At 41.6% G+C, this 25365-nt stretch overlaps 1 protein-coding gene across 3 annotated transcripts in view; it reads left to right on the top strand.

The window, feature by feature from the left end:
- The window catches only part of SPECC1 (sperm antigen with calponin homology and coiled-coil domains 1), a 74034-nt gene that overhangs the window by 23294 nt on the left and 25375 nt on the right, over nucleotides 1-25365 (top strand). For all 3 annotated transcript variants that reach the window (XM_075719711.1, XM_075719710.1, XM_075719709.1), the window contains exons 3-8: nucleotides 10892-12459; nucleotides 14348-14555; nucleotides 15401-15474; nucleotides 16033-16228; nucleotides 20796-20810; nucleotides 25126-25263. In XM_075719711.1, coding sequence (XP_075575826.1) covers nucleotides 10892-12459; nucleotides 14348-14555; nucleotides 15401-15474; nucleotides 16033-16228; nucleotides 20796-20810; nucleotides 25126-25263 — 2199 coding nt within the window. The remainder of the gene's footprint in view (nucleotides 1-10891; nucleotides 12460-14347; nucleotides 14556-15400; nucleotides 15475-16032; nucleotides 16229-20795; nucleotides 20811-25125; nucleotides 25264-25365) is intronic.

The raw sequence follows: 25365 nt of genomic DNA, 5'->3' as shown, positions 1-25365 counted from the left end.
CTACTCTGTGATGACCATTATTAACTGAATTTATATGGTTAGATTTAGGGTTGGTTTTTTGTTTGTTTGCTTTTTAATTTCCTGTACTTCTTGAAACCTCAACACTGGTATTCTATCTAGTATAATTGTATTTTCCAGAAACGGAAGTCTTGTCTTGTCACCACTGTTAACCCAGTAATGGCTGAGCGATGAACTTCTGGGCTAGGTTAGCTGGGAAGCGGCTTTCTGAGCTGAAGGGAGTTACCTACTTGTCTGCAAGCTAGAATCAAGGAAAATCCTGGGATTCTTACTCCAGCTAGCAGTCATTTATCTCAGGAATAATCCTAGTACAGTCGTATGAGTTGAGAAATTAGTTTCCTGCCTTTACCTCAGAGCAAATCCATTGTTTTTTCTGAACAGCACCTTCCTGGGGGAAGTGTTGGTAAACTTCAAGCATGTTCCCCAAAGCAGTTGCTAACCAGCTTCTGGACAGCAGAAGCCTCAAAACTAGCAGGGAGAAAAACAAAGGAAACCCCAAACTTACCAACCAGATCAAACTAAAAATCCCTTATTTCAGTGAAACACCAGAGGTTTTGTCTCCATTCAGTGGAAGATTCACATTTATGGATGTTTTTCTCAGGGTTTTGGTTTGGTGGTTTGGTTTTTGGGTTTCTTTTTTTGGGGGGGGGAACAGTTGTCTTAAAAAACAAACAAACAAAACCCACCAGAATGGAGTTTGGCTTAAAATTCATTTTGTTGAAAGTATGAGATGATTATACCTCCTCTCATCTCATTTTGACAGGTGCATAGGCAGGAAATGTTCCAGAACAAGGAAAATCAGGAAGTGTCACAGTACACAGAAATCCCTGTAATTTTGGTGTGCTAATGTCACAAGTATATGCAGTGAAGGCCCTCTTAAGGAATATAAAAACTCTTCTTTTTTCTTTCTTTCTTTTTTTTTTTTTTTTTTTTTTTTGCATCCTGTGCTATGATGGTTGTGGAAATTGTAAAATTGGATAAAAAAGAAGCAAGTAGGGATGACTATTTTTAAAAAAAGGGAAAATACTGGATTTCTGTAACTTCCATCGGATTAATTTTGGGATAATGATACATAGAGAAAGCTTTAGTCATTTGGGAGGGGGAGGGGGTAGACAAGGGGTATAGTTAGCAGGTGACTAAAGTTTTTGGCAGACTCACTGGTATTAACGGTTCCCAAAAAAGTAGGCTTGAGTTTACCCAGGGGACATTCCAGTAAGTGTATGATATAGAGTTTCTCTGAACATTTGCTAGACCATTTGCTTTGGATGTCTCAATGTTTGTTATGCCAGGTTGCTGGGTACTCTAGAAATCCAAAGCAGTGCAGTGGTAGATTGCAGTTACACTTGTAATCTGCACCCACATTGGCAGACGTGATGTGCATTGCTTGGTTATTCCATGAGGTTTTGCATACCTCATTTCGGAGATGAGCGCAGTGGTACGTTCATGATTCTCTTGGTGCCAGAGGCTTATGGCACAGTCAAGCCCCTTGGATGCTTCTTGGACTCTTGAACAGATTTGAAAGGGGAATTTGTATTTGTGAAAGCGAAGACTGGACATGCTGGCTAAGGATACATGTGTATAGAACAGTCCTTGCCTCCTCTTAGCTTTGCCCATGTACTTCACAGATGTACTTCACGGGTCCTTAGACTTCTCAGCAAAAGTTTCCTCTTACGGTACAACCTGCACTGTGTTTGTACTGGGTACAAAACTGTATTATATTCAAGACAGGCATATCCAAGCTTGAGTTTTCATTTGAGACTTAACAAACCTTCAGAAGAAACAAGTAAATAGCGTAAGAAATGTTCAGAGGAGCTTTTGTATGGACACTGGCATGTCTCTCAGGGTAAAGAGGTTCTAACTACTGCTGCTGTTATTCAGAGAGGAATTGTATGTGAGCAGGCCCATAAAGAGGAAAGTAAGTCAGCTGAAAGTCACAATGACAGTTTGTGAACAGGATTTTCATCAGATCTCGTCTCATTTACCTTCTGAATGCAACCTTGTTTCCACTGTAATAGGATTGAGCTGTGACAATGTGAACTTGAGCTTCAGTTCTTGTTGTGGCTGTGCTAAGAGCTTGGATCCACCAGATGCTGAGAAAAGCTGATCTTTTTCTGTTTGCATTTTAACACTTTTTTGGAAGAGTTAAATGTGACTTTCTATTTAAGAAGGAACAAGATGGCAGAGTTATTGATCAGGGTGAATCCAACAAGCTGAAAATAAAATATTTGTGATCTTTAAGAAATTCCTTAATTGTGCAGCACTTATACTTGTGGTATAAAACCACTATATAACTTACTGAAGGGGACAGTGTAAACAGGGCCTTTTGTGGATTCTAAGAGTACTGGACAGTACACCTGTACATTTTTGCTTGTTTTAGATGCTAAAATTTGAACTAAATGGAAATGCTTCAAATATAAGGTTGTCTTGCTTATTGGGTTACATTCCTACTGTGGGAGAGTCTCTTCTAGTGGCCACCCTTCAAAAGAATGTCTTACCAGTGGTTCGCCTGCAGATTTAAATTGATGGCAAGTAGTTTTGTCATGACTTAGTCTCTGAGTTACCAAAATAGTGCCTTTTCTTGTGTGCTTCTTGCACCCCAGATCTCTAGACTTGTAACTTCTAATCAAAAAATAAGCCAACCCTTACAAAGTCTTCAGCTCTAATATCAGTGGTCTCTGTAGTCTGAAATTAGGAATTGCTCAGATCAAGATGCTTATTGCTGCTTTTTCTTTGGAACCTCTGGTAGTATAACTTTTCAAATACAGGTATCTGTTGTTCCCTAATACTTTGTAATATATTTTTTATTTCTCTTTCTTTGGTGTCTTATCTTTTCCTCTGTGTCAAATATCAGTACCTGAGTTGCTTCCCTACACTGTCCACAATGATTACATAGATCAAAATCTTCGCATTAAGTCTTTTAGCTTTTTCCTCCTGTTGCATATTGTACCTATTCCACAGGGAATGTAGTCAGACAGTCCAACAGGCCATTAAAATTCTTCAGAAAAAAGAGTTCATGTTGTAATTACTTTTTAGCCTCAGTGTTTGCTAAGTGAGTAGAAGGCCTTATTAGAGCAGATGCTTCTATATAATTAGTGCTAGATTATCAAAACCACCTTTGTTGTTCTGCAGCCATCTCTTTGTCTTTTTTTAAAGCTAGGTGGAGCCCAAGTGAACCTTCCCAAAGAGTTGCTGACCTGTAAAGGTGTTGCCTCTATGACTAATACTCTACAAACAGACTAATTCAGGAGAACCATGACTGGCCAAGCCTAGGTTTGCTTTGTTCACTGTTGCATATAGACCAGGTAGCAGAGAGCATTGTCTTTCTGCAGGATGACCCTAAAAGAGATGGAAAATGGTATGCTCTTCCGAGTTAGCAAGGATTATCCAAAGGAGTATCCAACACTGGTCACTGAAAAATGCTGACAGCTAACCCATTCAGCTCATTCCCTTTGTGTATCAGCAGATCAAGTCGTAATAGTTGGTCACAGTATAATAGTATCATTCTTTATCCTGACTTTTACCTAAGCTGATGGTGGACCAGAAGTTTTAGACATTTCACTCTCAAATGTGAAGTTCTAAACAGCTTAAGCAGTTTTGAAAATAAAAGTAGGTGCTGATCTGTGTCTCTTGGCACCTATATCTCTTTGAAAATCTGGCCTTCTGCATCCAGTCCCACTCTCCTTCTAACCCCCAAGAAGCACTTAGAATTGATTTGGATCTTCTTCAATGAGTTGATTTAGTTATGTGCATCCATTCAGTATTTGTTATCAAGCTGTCTTACTGTTGGCGTGCTGGGAAGTTTAAGGATAGGAGCATTAAACACTGTGGCAGAACGTGTATAGGGATTTTGCCTCTGTGTAGGTATCTGTAGGAAAGAGCACAGCAGCACGGGTAAGGGTCGCTGTTATATCTGCCCTACTTTTCAGCAGTTACGTTTTGCTTTTTCTCATGCCACCATGAAATGTGTCGGTGTGTTACCTGTTAATTAGGATATCGGAAGATCTCTGTTCAGCAGGGAAGTTGTTTTTTAACTGTTTCATTTGCTTAAAGGAAAAAAGGGCAGGGAAAAACAGGGCATTTCAATGAAGTAGATATGGGTGTAAAACTCTGAAATCTTTTAATGAAAAAGTACTTTTAAAGAGTCAAATGCACACCAGTCCTTCTTCTGTGCTGCATAGTTATAATTTCCCAGAGGGCATTCCTAGTTCACTCGTAATCAGTCTCAGCATCAATCTCGGGATCAGTGCTGGAGCAAGGTGAAAGTGATCTGCCAAGTCCCCTGGGCTTTCAGTTAAGCTTTGAGCGCTTAGTGGCTTAGCCACTTTTGGAAAATGGATTTTAAGCACCAAGCTAATTAGGTTCTTGAAAACTACTTTGAGTTGACAAAAGAAGACAGCAAGTATGGCTAGGCTCCCTGTAACATGTACTACTTTATCATAGGGAGTCAACAGAGAGTGCGATGGCTGCAAGCTAATACCATCTCTTCTGATTTGGCTGTGACTAAATTCAGATCAACAATGTTGTGAAGTTACATGTTAATGCATTGTGTTAAGTTGTTCATTGTGTGGCTGGAAATCACCTAAGTGGTACTTGGGTACTGGAGTAATTTTGAAAATGGCACATAAAAGCTGCTATTACCTGCCTTGTAACACCAGGTTGTAAATCTGTTGTGAAAGTCTTGACTGTTCAGTTCAATGTCTAGCGGCCTTCTACATGTCTTCAGACATCCCAGTTGCTCCCTGTCTGCATCTTGAGCAGAGGACAGGTCTCCAACAGGTACCGTCAAATCTTTCAGGTCAGTAAAGATACTTTAAATACACTTAAAGGACACCTGAAATGGCACTAGACGCCTGTATTTTGGCTTCCTACACTAGGTGCCATAAACCAGGTGGGATTAAGGTACACCTGTGACCCAGGTTTGTTTTACAGAAGAAACTCAAAGCTGGCTAAGAATAGTAATAGGACCTTACACAGGCAGGACTGAGCACATATGAGTACATGCCTGCATTACCTATCTGTTGCTGTATGTTACCAATCCTGCTGTGGATCCTCAGCAAGATCTTGGCAAAGCCTGAGCAAGTGCAGTCATGCTGAGTTCTACTGACATCACAGCCAGAGGATAAGGTGAAAACCAAAACTGATAAGAAGGACCTATTGCAGCTAAACCACATGTGATAGCGCACAGTAAAATTGTATGGGCAGGTTTAATAACTCTTTGTTGTACAAGCATGGGCTGTTAATAGTATTCTCTTCACTTAGCCATCCTGCTAAATGCTTGCAGCCCACTTGACTTACACTAACCTTTCCCTCAAGGCATTGCAGGAATCACTTTTCTATTTGAGGCTTGGGAGTTGTGTTCAGATGGCAAAATTCCTTAAAATATCTTAGCACATGGGAACAGAATTCCAGAACAATGGAATAATCAGTCTTCTGTTGGCCTGTAATTTCTTGTTGCTCTCTCTTTTGTTTCACTATCCCTTTTTGAGGTGGGAGGGATGGCAAAGAGACACAAGACAGTGAAATAGCTGGTCTGTTGCAAATGCAGGAGCTGGAATGATAGAGATGTAACAGCCCTCCTAGAGCAGCAGATAATCATGAGTACAACCTTGTCTGCAGGCAACAGTTTGCCTTTTTGAAACGTATGACTTTAACATCGCAGAGTGCTAGGAATAGCTTTCTTTTATTTCTTGTTATCCTGCCCTTGCAATTCAAATAAGGTATCCATTGTTTAACAACATCACACCAAAGATGCATCTGTCTTCATGCTTTAGTCTTACATGACTGAAATGCTTTCTGAAATGAATTGGTGATCAGCATGCTTAAATTACATAGATGAACTTTACATGCAGGAGACTTAGCACCTACTTAAAACTATGGAAGAATGAATTGCTAACATGGATTTTTAAATATGTTGGAAGAAGCAAATGTGTTTTTAGTGTTCTTAGCTTAAGAGTAGACAGGATTAAAATTTAGGAAGAAAGTACAAAATGGAACATTCCCTGTTAATTCAGTCCCTGGAACAGCAGAAGCCCATGGCATTAGCCTTTGGGTTATTAATATGTTGATGGAGGGAAGGATTAAGAAAAGGGCAGGTTGTGGGATACAAACGGCACAAAGGCCAAAGGCAAATAATCTTGTATTGACTCCAGTTCTAAAAAATAGATTCAAGGCAGAAATTAGAACCTTTCCAAAGGTGTTTCTGTGGCCAAATGAAGTTGCTTCCCAACTGAGATTCTTTCTCTGCTCTGGGATTGGACAAGCAGGTATTTGAACTGTTAATTATACTTCAAAGTCAAGTACAATAAATGTAACTTCAAGGCTAGTGCTCTACTGGGAAGACAGTGATACGTGCTATGTCAGAGCACACGGAGTGTGAAGGCAGATAAACTTACTGAATCTTCATTCCAAAATGTCATGCATGTCTCCCCTGTGACTATGGTAAAATGTTTGCCACCTACTCTCCCTTACCCTGCTATCACTGTAATTACCGTAGCTGTGCTGCATGGACTTGAGTTCTGAACAGCAGTCCTATGTGTTCCACCTTGGGTGATTGGGAAATGTTTTTTTCAATTCCGTGGTCCATTTTCTTCTGGTTGTGGATGCCCCTATGGGAGCTGATATGGCAGGTGCTGAGAGCTTAGATCAAATATAGATCATTATGTGGAAAAACTGAAGAGTAATCCTGATCCTTCCTTCTGTGAAAAACATTGTAGCTCTGCTGAAAATGGGATTAAAATGACTAAAGATCATCATGAGGGGTCAACTTTTATCTCATTAAAGTCCCACTTTGATTCTGACAGCAGTGGAAAGTCAGAAAGTATTCCCTGGCAGAAAGTGGTGCAAACAATAAAGCTGTGCAGCAGGTCACCAGCCAGGAGCTCCAGGGTCCTGGTCCTTACTGACTTACTGTGACCTTGGGTGAGGCATTTCATTTCTCTCTGCTTCCCTGCCCTGTAACCTAAAGTTAACGATTATGTTTTGCAGAGGATTTGTGTCAAATAGCTGTTAATTTTAAAGCACTTTGAAAATTATAAGCTCTATATACATGTTAAGGTTTAATCCCTCACACCTGAATAGTATGGCTGATACTGAAAAAGGAGTTCTTACTGGGTGCCAAGGCAAGCAGCGTGATGATGAGGTGACCTCAGTCTGAGCAAAACAGGTTTTCAGGCAATAACTATCAGTGGGGTAATTAATGAGTAATTCCCGGTTCCTTTGCAGTGGGGGAACACAAGCTGAGGTCATTAGCAGAGTGGGTGTGGGACTGCGAGAATGGGAGGTTAGGTATGGTGCAAGGGGAATGAGAAATACACTGTTGGTCAGAGGTAGTCTGAGCTTGGATATGTGGGACAGTGGGAAAGAGGTTGTGCTCAAACTTGGCAAGAGAACAGTTAAGCGAACAGGTTGGGCAGGGTGGATGAACAGTGAAAACAGGAATGAGGTGCCATAGCACCATTTTGACCAAACAGGAATGTATTTAATAACTTGTTGTTTTTGATTTTTCCCCGGAATGTCTCCTTTGAGATGCAGGGCTGATTTGTTTTTCTCTTCCCTGCTCAAAACAAGCAGCACTTTCTAGGAAGTGAAGTAGTGCGTGATTCCAGCCACTTTAAGCAGCAGCATAAATCAACCCTAGATCGGGTTCTGCAGCTTGGCAGGCATGTGTCTGTCTGGAGTCTCCCGTAGCCCATAACCAGTGTGGGGTGCCGAGCTAATCAGGTCACCAGGGCGACTGTACAGCCCTAAGCGCAGTTCCTGTATTGTGGGTGCCTCGGGCTCTGGGGCTGGCAGTTCCATTTATAACTGCTACACTGCTCAACTTCAAGGTCATTCACAGGGAGAGTCGCCCATAAAATAGACTTTATAGTAGCGCTTATACTTGCTTTGGTGTTTTGTAATCAACATACTTATGCATTGAGAGCTGTTTCTTTTCTGGGCTCTCTGTGGCTTTTTAGTATTGCATGGCACTGTTTTGGAGAGTGGAGAGAGGAAAATACATGAACACTTCCATGTCATGAAAAAACCCAGGTAGGTTAATGGTTATTGATGGATAGCAAATGCTTTGCGATTTATGACAGAACAAGTCAGCAGAGCATGAAGTTTTACAAAACAAATGGGACAGGTTGAGTAAGCTCAGAGCCTGCACTGGTTGGCAAGCTGGTGAAGTACAGATAATCCCAGTTAAATATGCTTAATTGTTACCCTTAGGTATATGTCTTCCATTGCTCAGGATCATGTTGCAATTGTCATCTGGTGGCAATTAGAAGCACACTGGCATTGTTACCAGAAGTGCTACATTTCTCTCTGGAAAAGGTGGTTTTCTCGGTGCCATGCAGTTTTTTCCAGTGCGTAGTAGTATCATTATTTCTTGTAATGTATATAAGACTGCCCAGTCAGCACTACCCACTACTTATATAAGACTACCCAGTCATGTGCTGACCAGATGACAGTCACGTCATTGCACTAGTTTGTGCATTGCAAAAAAAAAACAAAAAACAAAAAACCCAAAGATGAGATGAGTTATTTGGGGCACTTGCTTTGTCATAAAATGTTTTTATAACAGTAGAAAACCCCTTCAGATTGACTAAAAGTCCAGGATGTAACAGAATGCTTTAAATCCACCCCTTAGGCTCCATCAAAGAATATCGGTGGCCATTTGTAATACGCGTTTTACATCTTAAATCTGTAGTATGATTATAGCTTGCGTGAGTACTGCTTCTCTACTCTGGATGCTTGTCCTACTGTATGTTCAAGAGACGTTCAAACAAGGCCTTGTTCTCTCTCGCCTGGACACCTGGGAATCCCCACGTGAACCTCTGAGCAAGAAGGAGCTGTGCTGAGCTGGTATTTCTCCGCCGGAAACAACGCATCACATCACGGTCCATTCCATTTCCCTCGTGTCCTTCATCTTACGGTGCTAGCTGCATTGATGCTAAAAGCTTTGCTTGTCTGCTGAGCTTAGTGGGAATGCAGTTTACAGGTACCAGATCTTGGCAGTTGGGAGCCCTCGAGTTTGAGACGGGCTGAGCAGGGAGCCAGGGGCCTTCAGCTCTGACAGCTGAACCGAGCCCTTGGGTCCGGAGTTGCACCAGCAGCCATTTGAGTTGCAGTGGCAAATCTGCCCTCTCCGCTCGCCTTGCGCTTTTCACAGGGGAGCCTGGAGCTGCCTCGCTGTGCTGGTGCCTCCAGCTGTAGATGCCTAAATGCAGCTGTGTGGGCTGCTCGCTGTCCGGCCAGGCTGTCCTGCTATCTCTTCCCATAAACACTGGAGCCTTTGTCTCTGGCCTTATCGTGCCCCTGCCATCACAGAGCCCTCTCTGTGCTCTCCTCCCAGCACAGCGCCTCTGCGTTCAGGGGTCTTTTCTTCAGCTGCTCTTTGTCCCCGGGTGTTTATTGTGCCTGCTGCAGAGTGTGTGTGTTTGGGAGAGGGGAGGAGGAGGGGCTCCTGTTTGTGTGGGCTTTATAAACCTCGTGCATTCTTCAGAAGAGATGCTGAGCAAACTGGGTGCTGTTAATATTAACCCTTCGCTGCCCTGCATTACTGCGAGAGATTTCCTCAATGTGTGAAAAATGCTTTGGGAGGGTTATGAAGTCGCTGGCAGTATAAAGCAGTAGCCACACAGTTGTGCAGCAGGGAGCCTGCTCCCCCTTTGCTCTTAACCGCCCTTTGATTTTCTGTGAATGCTGGACATGTGTTATCAGCACAGAGAGCCTCCCAAATGTGGGGAGGTGTAATTGATTCTAGGATTTCCCCCCAGAGTGCTTCTGGGACTTGTTTTTATTGCAAACACCGGCTCGCTAGCCCTTTCTGTTTGCATAACTGGCCCTTGCATCCTGTTTATGTGGCTACATCAGATAATATCTCTTCATTGTACCATATCCCAAAACTTTATGGCTCTGTACTTTAGGGCTTTTCCTTTTGAGTAAGGTCCTGAAAACAGGAATTTCTTAAATTCATAGTGTTGCCACTTGTAGTGGCATATAATACCTCCCATTTGAGCCAGCTTCTTTTCTTTAACCAGCTTGTTAATAGTTTTCATGGTTAGGATGGCTCTTATTGTTTCTTCAGTACCCATGGTCCCATATTCCAAGATCGAGCTTTGGAAGATGAAGATCAGCAACTCAGAAACTTTCCCCTGTAATCACACAATGCTTTGTATTAAATTGGTTGGGGGGGGACCCCAGTCACCAAACAGCATCAACTTTCTAACCTTCTTTTGTTCTTCCTCTGTAAAAGGATGGGAATTTATAACATGAAAAATCTCTCGTCCATCTCTGCAAGAAGCTGCAGCAACACAATTGTCTTAGTGTTAGAAGTGCCAGGAGAGTTTTGTGTTTCACTGAAGCTGCAGTCAGCATAAATGTTTCAGACGTTTATGATGATCTGCATAAACTGAGCATAATGCAAATACATTAGTTTTATGTGTGATACAATACTCGTGTGATAAAAAAACTTTTTTTTTTTTCCAAAAGATGGTATCTCTTCTTAAGTTACTGAACTTTTCCCCAGAAATTAATAGGTTTAAATTCAGCATTTCACAAAGTAGTGTAAAGAATTTTTATTTTCAAATAATTAATACCCTGGTATTAGGGATTGCAGTTCATATTGCAGCATCTACATATTATATTACTACACTGGGAAAAAGTTCAGCAAACTGTGTTCCTTTGCGGGGGGGGGGGGGGGGCGGGGCGGGGGGGGGCAGAGGAAGAAATGCAAAATAATACAAGCCTTTGAAACATGAATCCACACAGTCATGACTAAACCTATTCAAACACTTAGGTCTTTTTTCCAAGACTGCTCTAGGCTCTAGCGTTGTTGTCGTGTGACTTGTTTTCTTTATGAACTAACTCAATTTGCCTCATCTCTTTCAAGGAACAGTTTCAGCTGCAAAACGCACAGGGATTCCAGCACCCCGGGAAATATCATCATCTGTATCCAGAGAGCGAGCCGTATTGCGTGGTCAAGCCAATACTAGGAAAACACAACCCAGCCCCACCTCTTCTGGTACACCAACTCCTACCAAACACGTGCGCCCCACTAGCAAGTCCAAGCAAGAGAATGAAACTGGTGACAAGGCTGTTCTGGAATCTCAGGTTAAAGAACTCCTGGCGGAAGCAAAGACGAAAGATTCCGAAATTACCAAACTCCGTTGTGAATTGAAGAAATGCAAAGAGAAAGGGTCACTTCATGCTGAAGGAATGGGTGCTTCCAACCAAAATTTAGAAACAGTATCACCTGTTGATATAGATCCATTAATACGGACCCTTCAGGAAAAAAACAGGACTTTTCAAAAAGAGCTTGCTAGCCTGGGAGAAGAAAATCGGGTTTTGAAAGAGAAATTACTTTATCTAGAGAACTCTCCTCTCTCAGACACAACAACAAGCAGTGGAGGTGACAGCAGCCTCCCAACCCCAACTACCCAAGAATCCAGTTTTGGAAGCCCATCAAAAAATGTGTCGAGAGGTGAAATGGATGAGCACAGGCAGCATGTGAATGGGGGTGCACTGCGCACTTCAGGTTCTTCCAGCAGTGATGTAACTAAAGCTTCCTTGTCACCTGATGCATCTGATTTTGAACACATAGCAGATGTACCTTCCAGGCCAACATCCTCCAACAGCAACCACTTCAAAGGTTCCAAATGCTCCACTACAGGAAGTTCTCCAAACAATATTAGTGACCTTTCTGTTGCATCTCTTACAGAGAGAATACAAAAAATGGAGGAGAATCACCACAGCACAGCAGAAGAATTACAAGCCACTTTGCAGGAGCTGTCGGATCAACAGCAAATGGTGCAGGAGCTGACAGCAGAAAATGAGAAGCTAGTGGAAGAGAAAGCTCTCCTGGAGACTTCCTTTCATCAACATAGAGATAGAGCAGAACAGCTGAGCCAAGAAAATGAAAAGCTGATGACTCTCCTCCAAGAGCGATCCAAGAATGAAGAAAGCAGAGCTCAGGAGGGGAAGGTCCTTGAACTGGAACAGAAATGCACAGAAGTTCTTGAAAAAGCACAATTTGAAAGAGAGAAATTGCTCAACATTCAGCAACAGTTAACCAGCAGCCTACGAAGCTTAGAAAGGGAGCATCAGGATGCCCAGCAGGTGATTAAAAGCCTGAGAGAAGAAAACGAGAAGCTGCTTAAACTTCTAGAAGTGGAACAGCAGAGCAACAGCACAGTGACAAAAACTCTGGAGGACTGTAAAATTGCCTTAGAAGGTCTAAAAATTGAGAATGGCTCTCTCAAAACTCAGTTAGAGAGTGAGAAACAAAAGGCCGCAGAAATCAACGCGATGGGATGTACTACTGACAGCTCCGAGGTGCAAGAGATGCTGAAAGTAGCCCATGCGGAGAAGGATCAGTTAGAAGCATCTTGCACTGAGCTTAAACAAGAGCTGCTGAAGGCAAACAGTGAACTGAAGCACATTCAGGGTCTGTTATCTAAGGTAGAGTAGTAACAGCTGTAAAATATAATGGTGGTTTATCTGTCCTTCCATAAATAGATAATTGTTGGTCCTTAGATTGTTACTGGGACATTGATTATAAGTTTCCAGGATTTAAGTTGCATTAATTAGTTTTGAATGGAAGCTGGGGTCATATGATATTGTCTCTGTTACTGCTGCTATATGCATATTGTCCACACGAATAACTGTTAGCATAGCTGTGTTTGTAAATTCAAAACTAATTTCCCCTAATATCTTCTGCAGAATTTACTATTTTGGTAAATAGAATTGTATTTATCAAAATTGGAGCAAGAGAACAGGTCAATAAAAAATTACTTCAGTATTATGTGAACAGCAAATATTAGTGAAAATCACGTGATAATCCAGATAGAGAGGGACATGAGTAGTTAGCAGAGTATTAACTAGAGAATATTAAATTCTGAATAATTAATCATGATTAATTAGTAGTGAACTACAGGTGTCACTGGTCATGAGAACACAAGAACATGAACAAGTGCTCAGAGAAGCTGATATTTACAGCAACATGACTAATGATGCATGGTCAAGCTCCAGATAAGATTATTTTCATAAAATGAAAACATTTTTACAAAACTGAGAAGTATTCTGTTTTGGGATAGGTCAAGTAATGGCAAAAAAAATTGATTTATTTCAGAACAATTTTTTCTCTGCCTCTTTTGGTAGTCTCCAAGCAAGCTTAAGTCAATTACTGGTTCTATTTTCTGTGTGATTCTGGATGTTCAGGAAAGAGCTGCAATGTGAGGCGTCATAGAACCCGTGTTAATAAAGCACAAGCCAGTGATTATGTCCCACCACTGCAGAAAGAGTAATAGTCAGTGTGTGCAGCCTTTCCTGTATGGGGAAGGGATCATGAGAAGAATGGTGAAATGGGCTAGTTGCAGAGGAAGAGAGCGTTGCCAAAAAGCACCTTCATGATTTGAGTGATTTAGAAAATCCAGATGTCCTTTCAGCTTAAATAGGTGACCACAGCAAATGGAGTTAGTAGAGGAAGCTCCCAAGTGCTTGCTACAGCTGCAGTTTATGAAAAATAAATGAAAAACTGCTGAGTGCTCCGGACTCTGTACCAAACTTTTATTGCTTGGTTTTGAAACCACAGATTTCCTCCTTTTTACTCTTCCTTTCCCTCGAATTAAGCTGTTTTGAATCATTGGCTATTTGTGACACCCAAACAAGACCACAGGCTTCTGTAAGGTTGCCCTTCAGTCAGGCTGTGCCAGTGCTACTCACTGAATTGGCAGCCTACACCTTGCTTTTCCATAACTTGTTCATACTTAGAGATCTCCCCCAAACCTGGAAGCATAGATCTGTGGGTCTGAGCCAACAAACTGAAGTGCAGCAGATTCCCCCTTCAGTAATTCCAGATGTCCTATATCCAGAAAATATACTTATCTGCAGTAGCTAGCTCTACTATGTATGTTTTCACAATCCATTGAAAATGCAGATGGTAAAAGCAGTAAGATTGTTAATGTGGACAAACTGATTGTCATCTTGGCCCTAAGGCAGTGATACCACTCTCATAACATAATACATGAATAGATGTGGAGCTTTCCAGGAATAGCATTCCTCTCTGTTCATTACCTGCAGAGATTGGTTTGGAATTATGGTTATCATACAGAAAATGTAATTTCCTTTCTAGCATCTTGGTTTATTATCTTTATGACTAGGAAAGAAAACTGACATTCATAGCTCATCTGTGTTTCCTGAAATTCTCATTAGCATTGAAACTCAGGTTATACAACGCTTAGAACACAGTTCAATTCTTACAGTCCACGAGGTGCCCGGTAAAATCTCGAATGAATGGTACCTGTTAAGAAATAAAGACAGACTTGCAGCTTGCTTTCCTCTGTTCCAGGCTGAGAATGAGTGTGGTCAGCTGAAGGAGGTGTGTGACCGGCAGGCTGAGCAACTGAGCAGAACCAGCCAGAAGCTGCAGGAAAAAACATCAGAGAATGAAGCAGATATAAAAAACCTGAAGGAGACCATTTTCGAGTTGGAGGACCAGGTGGAACAACATCGTGCTATAAAACTGCACAATAACCAGCTCATCAGTGACCTAGAAAGTAGGTGGAGCTGAAAAAAAGAGGAGTTAAGTGAACTTATTCTGGAGGCTCATCGTGGCCGCAGTGGGGAGCGGGAGGCACCTCTCGATGCGCGACAAGCGCCGCGCGTCAGAAATATTCCCATTTTGGCCAGTCCTTTCCGTTCGTGCACAAAAGCCGCTATTCTACCAGTTAGTGCTATAGAAACAATATTGGAGACAGTCACCAAGCCTCATTCTGCAGCGAAGGGTGCAGTGCCCGTTCTAGAAACGGGAATTCCTGGCCTTTGGAAGAGCTTTTCGGGAAAAGCCCGGGGAGCGCCGCGGAGGCGGGGGAGCAGCCGCCGCCTGGCGGAGGGAGCGGCACACTTCGCTCGCCAGCGCGCGCTGCGGGGCTGCGCGCTGAGAAGTCTGGGTTAGCGCCGCAGATGGCTTGTTGGGCTGATGAGCTTAGAGGTCCTTTCCCGTCTTAATGACTCCTAGTTCTTACTTTCATTATAAATAATCCAGCCACCAAGCCAGGAAACACGAAATTGCTGCTCTCCCCTTAATTGGTTTAGTGCTGGACTTGGTAGCGTTGGGTTAATGGTTGGACTGGACGATCTTAAAGGTCTTTTCCAACCTAAACGATTCTGTGATTCTATTCTATGAATAACGACCTCTTTCAGAGATGTTGAAGTAACAAATCTACTGCTGATTCCACTCCTGATCCACTGACGCAGCGCCTTAATTTCTCTTTAGTCTGTTTAGTGGGATTGCTAGAAACAAAACCAAGTAGGCTGCTCTGCCCTCCCATTTTCACTTTTCACCCTTGCAAGGGTGAGAGCAACATCTTTAATAATCTTTTCCCTTTTTTACTATTCCTAGGTAAAGCCATGAAGCTGGAAGAACAAAAACAAGATACAGAGAGGCAGCTGAAGGCTCTAACTAAGCAAATGAAGGTAAGGCTTAGACTCCACGACAAAGCTAAGCTGAACTTTTATTACAATGCTGGATTTGAGGGAAGCATTGTATTTTTCTAGAACAATTATAGAAAGTTCTTTCTACATTCTTTCATTCTCCATTCTCTTCGCTCACTTCTAGCTGCTTCTTTGCCCATGAAGGAAAAATATAATACATCCTTTGCAAATTACTTTTGCTTTTTGTACCTATGAACTTCTGCTACTTTGGAACAGCTGTTCCTGCTTTCATGAATCATCAGTAGCAATGAGCTCTTTTCAGCAACAGTGCTTGTAGTAGTATCACAAGTTTGAATGATCAATACCTATAGGAAGAACTTTGATTGATTGTACTTTTTTGTATTGGAGAGCTTAGCATCAGTTTCTTCTCTGGCGATCTTGTCAGTATTGCGTAAAGAGGCAAGTATTTAGTTCGACCTCGGCATCATCTTGAAATTGTGGTGAAATCCCGGTTGCTTGTGATCACTAATAACTAAGTGCTCAGCTCAAGTAGGTGCATTTTTACAGCAAACAGTGTGGGGTTCTAATTGCTCTTTCTAGGACGATACAGAAGAGTGGAGGCGTTTTCAAGCTGATCTGCAGACTGCAGTGGTTGTAGCCAATGATATTAAGTGTGAAGCCCAGCAGGAGCTCCGTGTGGTAAAGAGGAAGCTTCAGGAGGAAGAGGAGAAGAGTGCCAGACTGCAGAAGGAGCTGGATGAAGTGAAGGGCAGCAACAGGTTGGTTACTTACAAAGGCCAAGATTTGATGTCTGTGACTGCTAACATGCATGCAAACAGTGCTTTGTCAATAACTATTCATTGGCTTGGATGTGCATGTTGTCTGTTTTTAACTCTTCTGACAGATTTTGTTGTCTCTTATTCTAAGATGTTTCTGTTCTTTTTCTTTTTGATGATCTAGTTCTGTCAACTAGGCCGTGAAGGTTTTAATCAGCAAATATTAAGTAATTGCCAATATCCTCTTATAGCTTTGTTCTCAGTACGGTATTCCACTGTGTTTTATTGCCTTCATAACTCTCTGTGCAGCTGTATTAAACCATCTGTGAAAAGGTTGGTTGGCTACATAAAATGAGGACTAGCTGGACTTCTTTGTTCTGCAAGTCTGATATGTGTTGACTGAGTGATCAATGCAAGTACTAGGATTCCTCATCTCACATCTCCTGTCCTTATTTTCAAACCTATTATGTGATTAGCTGTGTTAAATGGTCTGGACTGTGTCCTGGGTTAGCATTTAGCCCAGAAGCAACTTCGTCATGCAGTGCACCCACTTATAAAACAATCGCTGTAGTCTCGGTGGTTGGAGGGGGAAGAGGTAATTGTGAACTGTTCAGAGACATACCCCAACATGGTAAGCTGTCCATGTGGGGCTTCCCTCTGTGGGAGGCTGGTAAGAACAACAGTGACTTTTACAGTTGAGTCTGTCACCAGTACAGATGCCTTACAATGTGGCTTTTATGCATTGTGTGACCTTTTATGTACCACCTTTCTTTCAAAAAAATTATACTGCTATTGAAATACTAAATAAGAAAGGATGGAAACCAAAAGATATATTAGAAGGAAGAACCAAAATGTCTAAAGATGACAGTGCTCTGCTCTTTTTTTGCATTGACTCAAGCAGAGCCAGCAGAGCTGCAGTGATGAAAGTTTGTACAGGGGGAACAAAATCAAAAATGTGTGCCAAATGAATTTTGCTCCTCTAGATTTTTCCGTTTAATCTCTCTCCTAGTAGATTCATGGCCACTGGTAGGATAGCCACAGGAACACAGTGAATCCTGTCATTTCTTTCAGGTAGAGTAACAGGCCAGCTTTATGTTGCATATATTTGCTCAGTCTTTTCCATTCAGGAGTTTCCACAGCAGCTGTACAGTAGATGGAAGTAAAAAGATGGGAGGGCTTTTGTGTGGAGGTGTATGGATCAGAATTCCTGGACTGAAGGAACAGAAATAATCCTTTTCAGAAAAATAAAGAATGTGTTTAAGCTCCAGGTTCATTATCAGAGTCCCCAGTGGATGCAAAGAAAAGCTATTACAGAGTATGTATTCAGACAAAATGATTACCAGACAGTACTTAAGTTCTGGGCTCTGTTTCCATTCCTAACTCGTTCTTAATTAAATTTTTCTTCTTTAGAGTGGGGTCCATATATAAGGGCAGGAATCATACACTCGTAGTTTCCCCTCTTTATTCTTTTGGTTTTTAATGTGAAGATGTATTTGATAATACTTAAACTGAATAGAAGACCTGCTAATTTGCAAACTTAGATATTTATCTTCCTTGTATAAGGAACACGGATGCATTGTCAGCTCTTTGGCATAAGAAGCCTGAGCTGCAAATACTCCTTTTTGAAATTAGGTCTCCAGAATCCATACATACGTAGTTCCAGAAAGAGGAATTCAGGCACATATTTGTCAGTTGGTTTTGGCGTTTGTCTCTCCCTCTTTCACATACATTTAGATATATGTCTGTCTTTGCGTCATGTTGACTATCTGTATAGCTTGCTTTGAGTATTACATTGGTCATGGAGCCAGATATGCTGTCTGCAGTGGGCAATATTTATTCTCTTTCAAAGACAGGTGTTGAGACCGAATTTTGCATCTGTCAATTTATGTATAACTAATTTGACTCACAGTGTCCATGCAGAGAGTACAAAATTTCTGTACTGAGTGGTATGAAGATAATGAAGCCTGTGTAAGTCATTGTCTAAGCAAACCAGTGATCAACAGCTAAGCACTGACATTTTAAAACTGTACTGACCTATAAAGCAAATTCTTGAAGTCGCCAAAGCTCCTGCTGAGAGCCAGTTCTACACTCCCAGTTATTTCTGCATTCCTGAGGTCACTGTCTTCCTCAGCACCTCAGCTTCTTTCACCCAGAAAGTTCTGGGTTTATTCTCATTGTTGCTTTCAGTCAGCTTTCGCAAATGCTACCGCTGAGAATCGGCAGTAGATTCTGGTATCTGCAGTGACTTTTAATGCATGCTCAGCACTAGTGGAAACAGTTTGTAGTGTGATACCTTAACACAGTCTATAAAGTATTCCTCATATTTGCTAATGCTGAGCAGCTGTGCACTCAGCTGAATATCTGACAGTCCCTAGTGAAAGTTTCCTGTCTGATTTTTAAGCTCTGATTGGAAAATGTACCTTCCAAATAGCTTGCTACTCAAAGTTTTTTTGGCAAAATCTCAGCCATCTCTTGAGGGTCATTAGGCTCCACCTCATAAATTGATCTTGAAGCCAATTTATCTCCTACGACATCCTGCCATTTTAACGTTTGCCTGTGGCTGCCTGAGTTCCTGCTGCCAAGTTTGATTTCACCATTACATTCTTCTAATCAGACAAAAAGTCATTTTTGGTTCAGGAACAACCAAAGAACTTGCAGAAAAAATCCTGATGAGGTCATCAGAGTGCATCTGAATGAAGGTAAGAGCCTCCCAAAGGCATCTTTAACACAGATTAAATGTCTAATTCTGTGACTAAGAATGTTGGGGGGAGGTTGGACCAGCATCAAACAAATGGAGTAAGGAAGAGAGGCGTTAACTTGTCCCAAGTTAGTACTGATTGAAACCTACAAATTGATTAACCCATGTTTCAGACAGTCTTCTATGATTTTTTTGCATCCTAATTAATGTTACTTCTCTGCAGTAAAATGCAAAAGCTTACAATCCACTGTTGTGTAACTGTCTCCTCACAGGCAGTGGAAATTGAAATTATATAGCCTCCATCCTAGGAGGTTTTCAAGACCAGACAGGATAAGACCCTGAGTAACCTGGTCTGACGTTGTAGCTGACCCTGCTTGGAGCAGGAAGTTGGACTAGGTGACTTCCTGAGGTCCCTTCCAACCTGAATTATCCTATGGTCCTGTAGCAAGTTTCATCTTTTCAGACCGCTCACCTTGGAAATAAATTAATTTTTGTAGCTGTTCTAGGATCAAATATTTAAGTGGTGGGGAAAAAAAAAAAAGCTGTATTGGGTTTGTAACACAAAGGAATAAAGTCATTGATGAAAGTACCCAAATTATGGACGGCCCTTTTTGGCTTCATTATACATCCATTTCCAAGCCTTTCTGGCGATACACTGTTTAGCAGCAGTGAAAGTTTCAAGGTCTTGCTTTGACTCTTGCCCTTCAAGTTCTCAAAATGATTTTGGCACTATAACAATGTGCCTTGAACCAAGAACATGGAGGGAAGACAGTTGGGCTGGGAGTAGTACTCAGAAAACAGAGAAATTATATCTGTAATTAAATGAGCGACTTCTTAGAATAATAAAATAATCTAACCAAATCTTCGAACGGAAGCCTAAAGTGAAGATTGTGATGTATCCCACTAATTTGCTTCTGTTCTTCCTCCTAAAGTCTCAAATGCCACAGCATGGCAGTGTTACATGCTTTTTCTCCTGGAAATAAGCTTGTACTCTATGTGTATTAAACCCTGCTGTCAGTCTGTATGTGCTGATGTGCTGCTCATTTGTGCCTGTGTTTTGCAGCTGTTCTGTCTTATAGAGGTCTGATAGTTCATTCTGCTCTCACTGAAAGTAAGCAAACTAGCATGTCAGAGCAGGGTCCCTGACGTATTGTTTGCTCTAGTTAGTGACTCCTCAGAGTTGGTTGGGTTTGGGGTGTTGGGTTTGGGGTTTTTTTTGTTACTGTTTTTTGGTGTCCACCCCACCACCCGCCCCCGCCCCGGCGATGATTCCATCCCCTTTGGTGTAAGGACCCTGAAGCAGAAACAGAGGTAGAGCAACTCTAGTTGCCTGGATGGGTTCATAAACCCATTTTGAATGAATAGTCCTAAATGATTAGAGGAGACAAAAGCCAGAAACACCACCATCCCTGTCCTTTGAAGTTGGTTCCCTGGCTTTAAATACTTAATTTCTTCTTATATGAGCAACATAGATTTTTTTTTTTCCTCTTTTGTATTTTGTATTGTTGTTTGCTCATCACATCCCGAAGCTGAGTTAGTGGAGTGTTAAGGCACTCCTTCAACTGTCCTAGCAACACTATCAGCATTTTCCCCTCTCCCCTTTATTTAGTGATGATGGGATGATTAACTGTAAAAGAGAGCTGTACCTCAGGATGGGTATTGTATTGCTTCTTATAACTTCCCCAATTGTTGTCTGTATCTCCCTAGGTGCCTGATCTCTACCAGCTAACACAGCCCTGAACGGATGCATAGCCAGGCCTGTGAGACACTTCAGGACATACCTTCAACTTGCAGCTGAAAAAGGGAAGTTTCAATTCGAGAAAGCACCTCCAGTTTTTTTTATTGCCCTGCAAAAGTCAAGTGTATCGCAAAGTGTGAATGCTGCTCAGGTTCACCTCCTCCCCGTGGGCAAGAGCCCATTTCTTTGTTTCAGAAGGCTTCTCTCTTCAGAAGACTCCATGAGGTGGAAGAAGTTCTGAATTAGTTTAAAACCAACTAGGCCATAAGAAGTAATCAGAGAGATTTGGAGAACTGAAATAACTGAGGGCTTTTTTGGAGGGATGGGGGTGTTTGCCCTGAAACAGAAATTCAAACATGACATTTTAAGTGTAAGCAAAAAATAAAACTTGAGTGTGTATGTCTAATTTGTAAAATCTAATGTGCATACACATTATGAGTTCTCAGTATAGTAGTATATTCGTAGATCTGTCTGTGTGTGTCTAAATGCACACATGCATTCAGATTAGTATGTATACATACACACACAAACTCAAGTGATAGGTTACTGCAATCAAGCAGGAAAAACTGAATAAAAACATGAGGTTATTTTTGTATCAGCTGCTTTGATGGTTTCAGATTTTTAGTAATTGTATTGACAAGACACTCGCCACTGGGTGGCATGTCTGACTCGATGTGTGTTAGGAAGCAGGATGGTGCCCAAGGAGCACGTCCTGCTGTGACTTTCACAGAGAATGTCCCACATGAGGTTTGTCCTGGCTGTGAGAATTGCAGATGGAGAGACCAGAAGGAAAAGAAATTAATATATCAAGCCTGTAGTAAATATCCTCTCAGAAAGGAGTCTTTCTCATGCCCTTAACTCAGGTGAAGTATATGATCAGGGAGAACTTGCTGAAGTTCAGCTTTGCAACTGGAGACACCTGGAAAGAGCTTTATTTGGATGCGAAGGAGAAACTCAGCAGTCATCATCTCTACCAGGAGATCATTGGGATTCATTCCAGGACTGGAATTTCATGTTTTGGCTGTGGGATTCCCATCCTTTCCTCCTGGATGTGAAGACCTAGCAATGGCCTGGTCTCAGAGCAGGCTGAGCTAGTGGAGAATTCTGCGGGATGTCCTGGCTTTGGCGTGGCCTTCACCTTTGTGCCGTGCTGCTGGAGTGTATGCGTATATGCATACTTGTGTTGCCTTTCTTTTCTGTGCTGGCAGTTGTTGAATGTTGGGTTTTATGTTTAAGAAATATATATTGAAGTGCCAAATAAATGTTTAAGTGTCTGGAATTGTCTGCTGCCTGCCCTTGGCCTCTCTTCTGTGCATCAGTAGCTGTGTGTCTGTGTCCCTTGGAGTTCAGGAGGATTCACAAGGGCAGGAACTGTGTCAAAGACTAGATTGCAGAGTAATTATTTCTGAATATATAGTTCTGTGGTCCTAAGCTACCTGTAACAGAGATCATCGAAGCAGTTTAGAAATTCCACAAACACATGAAGAGTGCTGTTGCCAAAACCTATACATTAAGCACAGAAAGACTTGCACTTTGGCGCTCTATTGTCTACATATTCCAAACCTAGAAAACAAGGAGACTAACTCTTGCCATTAGGGAAGAGCTCACTGCATCTAATTCTCTCACCAATGAATGAATGAAACTAGGCAGTGGTTTTGTGAAAAGGACTCTGCACACTTTAATTCCTTTGTGGCTAAAGTGCTCTGCTTCCTCCTGGAGCTGCTCCACTTAAGCCAGCTGCACTTGCAGCATTTATCTGTGTAAACCATTCATTCTTGTTTTGAGGCAAGCACACAGCAGTAGATGACATTTTGCTCAAATCCATCCTTTTTGTAGCAGAGCTTGCTTAGTCATCTTGGATGGCCTAAGCTATACTAAGCTAAATAAATTCTGTGCACAAGGAGTCATTTTTGGTTTGAATTTATGGCTTGTCATTAATCTTTCCATGTCATGTCCTCCTATACTGTCCTCATGAATTAGCTTGCTATTGCAAGTTAAGCTATTACTCTTCTGCTTCTCTATTAAGAAACCCATGTATGTACACATACATGCATCCCCTTATACAGATTTTTCTCTTTAAAAATGGAAGGTACTCACCAAGTTTCGTAACTCGCCATTGCTTTATGGCTGGCATGTGTGGTTTTAGTTGAAGCACCTAGGTCTCAGCACTATTCTTCCTACCTTTCATGCCAAGATTTGCAGCATGAGAGGCGTCAGTTTTCTGATGTGATTGTGTTTAATCTAGGAGGTTGTTCAGGGTGCATTAGAAGCCTATTACAAATATACAGACTTAAGATTACAGGAAGCATCCTAACAAAACTGGAGCTGGTAGTAGCTCCAGCACTGGAATCTTCATAATTAATCTGTACAATGACAGAATAACAGCATGTGATTTCTCAATGGACTGTTCTGTGGCATGGCATAGGGGCTGGTCTAGGTAGTCTCTAACTTTGTTTAACATGTTTGCGTAGTTTTGCAGTCAAAGGCTAGACTGAGGAGACTAGTCCATGAGGTTTGAGCTGTTCTCAGTGTTAAATCCTAACCAATGTAGTGATGGCTGCCTGGAGCATACCTCTGGCTTGCTTCCTCTGGCTTGCTTTATTCTCAAGATTTGCCAGTTGGCCTACAGGCATTTACTATTCCTTTCTTACTCTGATAATACTCCACAAACCTTGTGGATACCCTTGTTACCTGGATAACTAGACAGAACTCATGCATAGTGGCCTATTTAGTTCTTGAAAGTGCAATGGATTGCATTGGGTGGCTTGGTACCTTAAGGCAGAAATCTGTCCTTCTTCCATAATTTACTGGAAGCAGGATTCCTTTAGCTTTGTGTTTTCATATAGCTAAAGTGCAGATGCTATCACCAGTTGATTTGTTGTTTAGGCTTTATGAAGCCACAGAAGAAAAAGTGAAGGGTAAAACTTAAAAGTTAGTCGGCAAAACGCTGGCTCCCTCAGAGCTTGGTGAATCTTATCCAGCCTGCCTTTCCTCCTTATTGGATTAAATGGAGAATGGAACTGAAATGGCTTTTTCTCTAGCCATCTGCCTCTGCAGGCTCCCCTGGCACACAAGGAGCTTGAATGAATTAGTAAAGAAATAGCCAATGTCTGCTTAAAGACAGCACCTCCTTAAGCTCTGCCAAAAATAGAAACATGAAGTCGCTCTTATTCTCTTATTCATTGACACCCTTTAGCCCCTTGCATTTTGTAGACTGTGATGCCAAAATGGAAAGAAAAAGACTCTAACTTCTATTTTTAGCTCAACTGAAGTTGTTCAACCCCATAGGTACTTTCTGGATGGAGTCCTCCAGCTTTCTTATGAAATAATTTCTGGTTTTGTGTTCATGTAGCTCTTGGTGCCTACTGTACTTAAAGTAGGGAAAAGTGGTGATGCCCCAGCATGCATTTCTTAAGCAGCTAAGAGATCAGGAAAGTAATGTATAAGTACTCTCTTTTTACGTGACTAGACTTTGTTATCTAATTACAGCTTTCCTAAGCTAAAGCTAGGTAATTACCCTCGAAGTCTACCTGAGAGCTACCGGGTAAGTACAGTGTCAGTGCTAAGTAAAGTCAGCCAGATCCATAAAATGCATGACTAGAAGCAATGGTTATACTGTATGATTACACTTGCTGTTTAACACAGCTGTGGACTTTCCTGTACTAATTCCTGTAAGTCCAGCACCTAATGTTGACCTCAAAAATTTCTTTTCAATGGAGTAACTTAATGATCCTTCCTGTTAAAGTATGAGCCTTATTTCTATTTTGAGTTTGTCTATCTTCATTCCAGCCATTGAATTTTGGTATTCTTATGTCTGCTAGGATGAAGCATTTAACATTTTTATTCCCCATATAGCTGCTTATGGATTGTGATTGAGGGTTTACTTGTTCAGCAGATGTCCTTGTTGATAAGCTGTAAGAGTTGAGTGTCCAAAGTTTTTTCATTATGAAGTATATTTTCTGGTTTAATTTTTATGGCTCTTATCTAAACCCTGTCCACTTACTTTATTCTCAATTGTGGCATTTTAACTGGTAACAATTACTCCAGCAGTGGTCACGCCAATTAAAAACATAGAGTGTAAAATAACATCTTTCTCTTTGGTTACTTTTCTCATTATACACTGAGGACCACAGTAGCCCCTTGGTCCCTGTGCTGTATTGAAAGCTCATCTTCAGGTAATTATCGATGATTACTCACAAGTCTCATCAGACTGCTTTTTTTCTGTGATAATCCTCCATCCTCTGTGAGAATGGGGAACGGGGATGATACGGTTAACAATGCAGAAAAGTTTGTTAGACTCAATGATTTGATGTTTGCCAGGCACTCCAAGAAAAGAACGTGAACATTCTAATGAGTGGTCCAGGTTCTGGGCATTACAATAAAAGATGTGCGTCGTCAAATTTGCCTTACTACATGCAATCTCTGCTTGCACTTCCTGTTGCCCCTGACTTTGATCTGATTTCTGCTTTGCAGGCTAACAGCGGAAGAGGTAGAATCTCTAGAGGCAGATACAACCAACCGCTGGCAAGGAGTCTGCATTAGCAGAGCATCTCCCACACCATCAGAATCTGCAGCCACTGTGAAGTCACTGATAAAATCATTTGACTTAGGATGCTCAGGTATTTGAACACTGTATTTTGTAGCAGAAAATTTTTCTAGTAGTGAGCAGGTGATTTTTTCCATTTTGTGCTGCTGCTTGCTTCTTAATGGGTATTTTCTGT

This window comes from Pelecanus crispus, chromosome 12, assembly GCF_030463565.1.
Source record: "Pelecanus crispus isolate bPelCri1 chromosome 12, bPelCri1.pri, whole genome shotgun sequence".
NCBI lineage: Eukaryota > Metazoa > Chordata > Aves > Pelecaniformes > Pelecanidae > Pelecanus > Pelecanus crispus.
The sequence above is the reverse complement of the archived record's forward strand: the minus strand, read 5'-3'. Positions and strand labels throughout refer to the sequence as shown.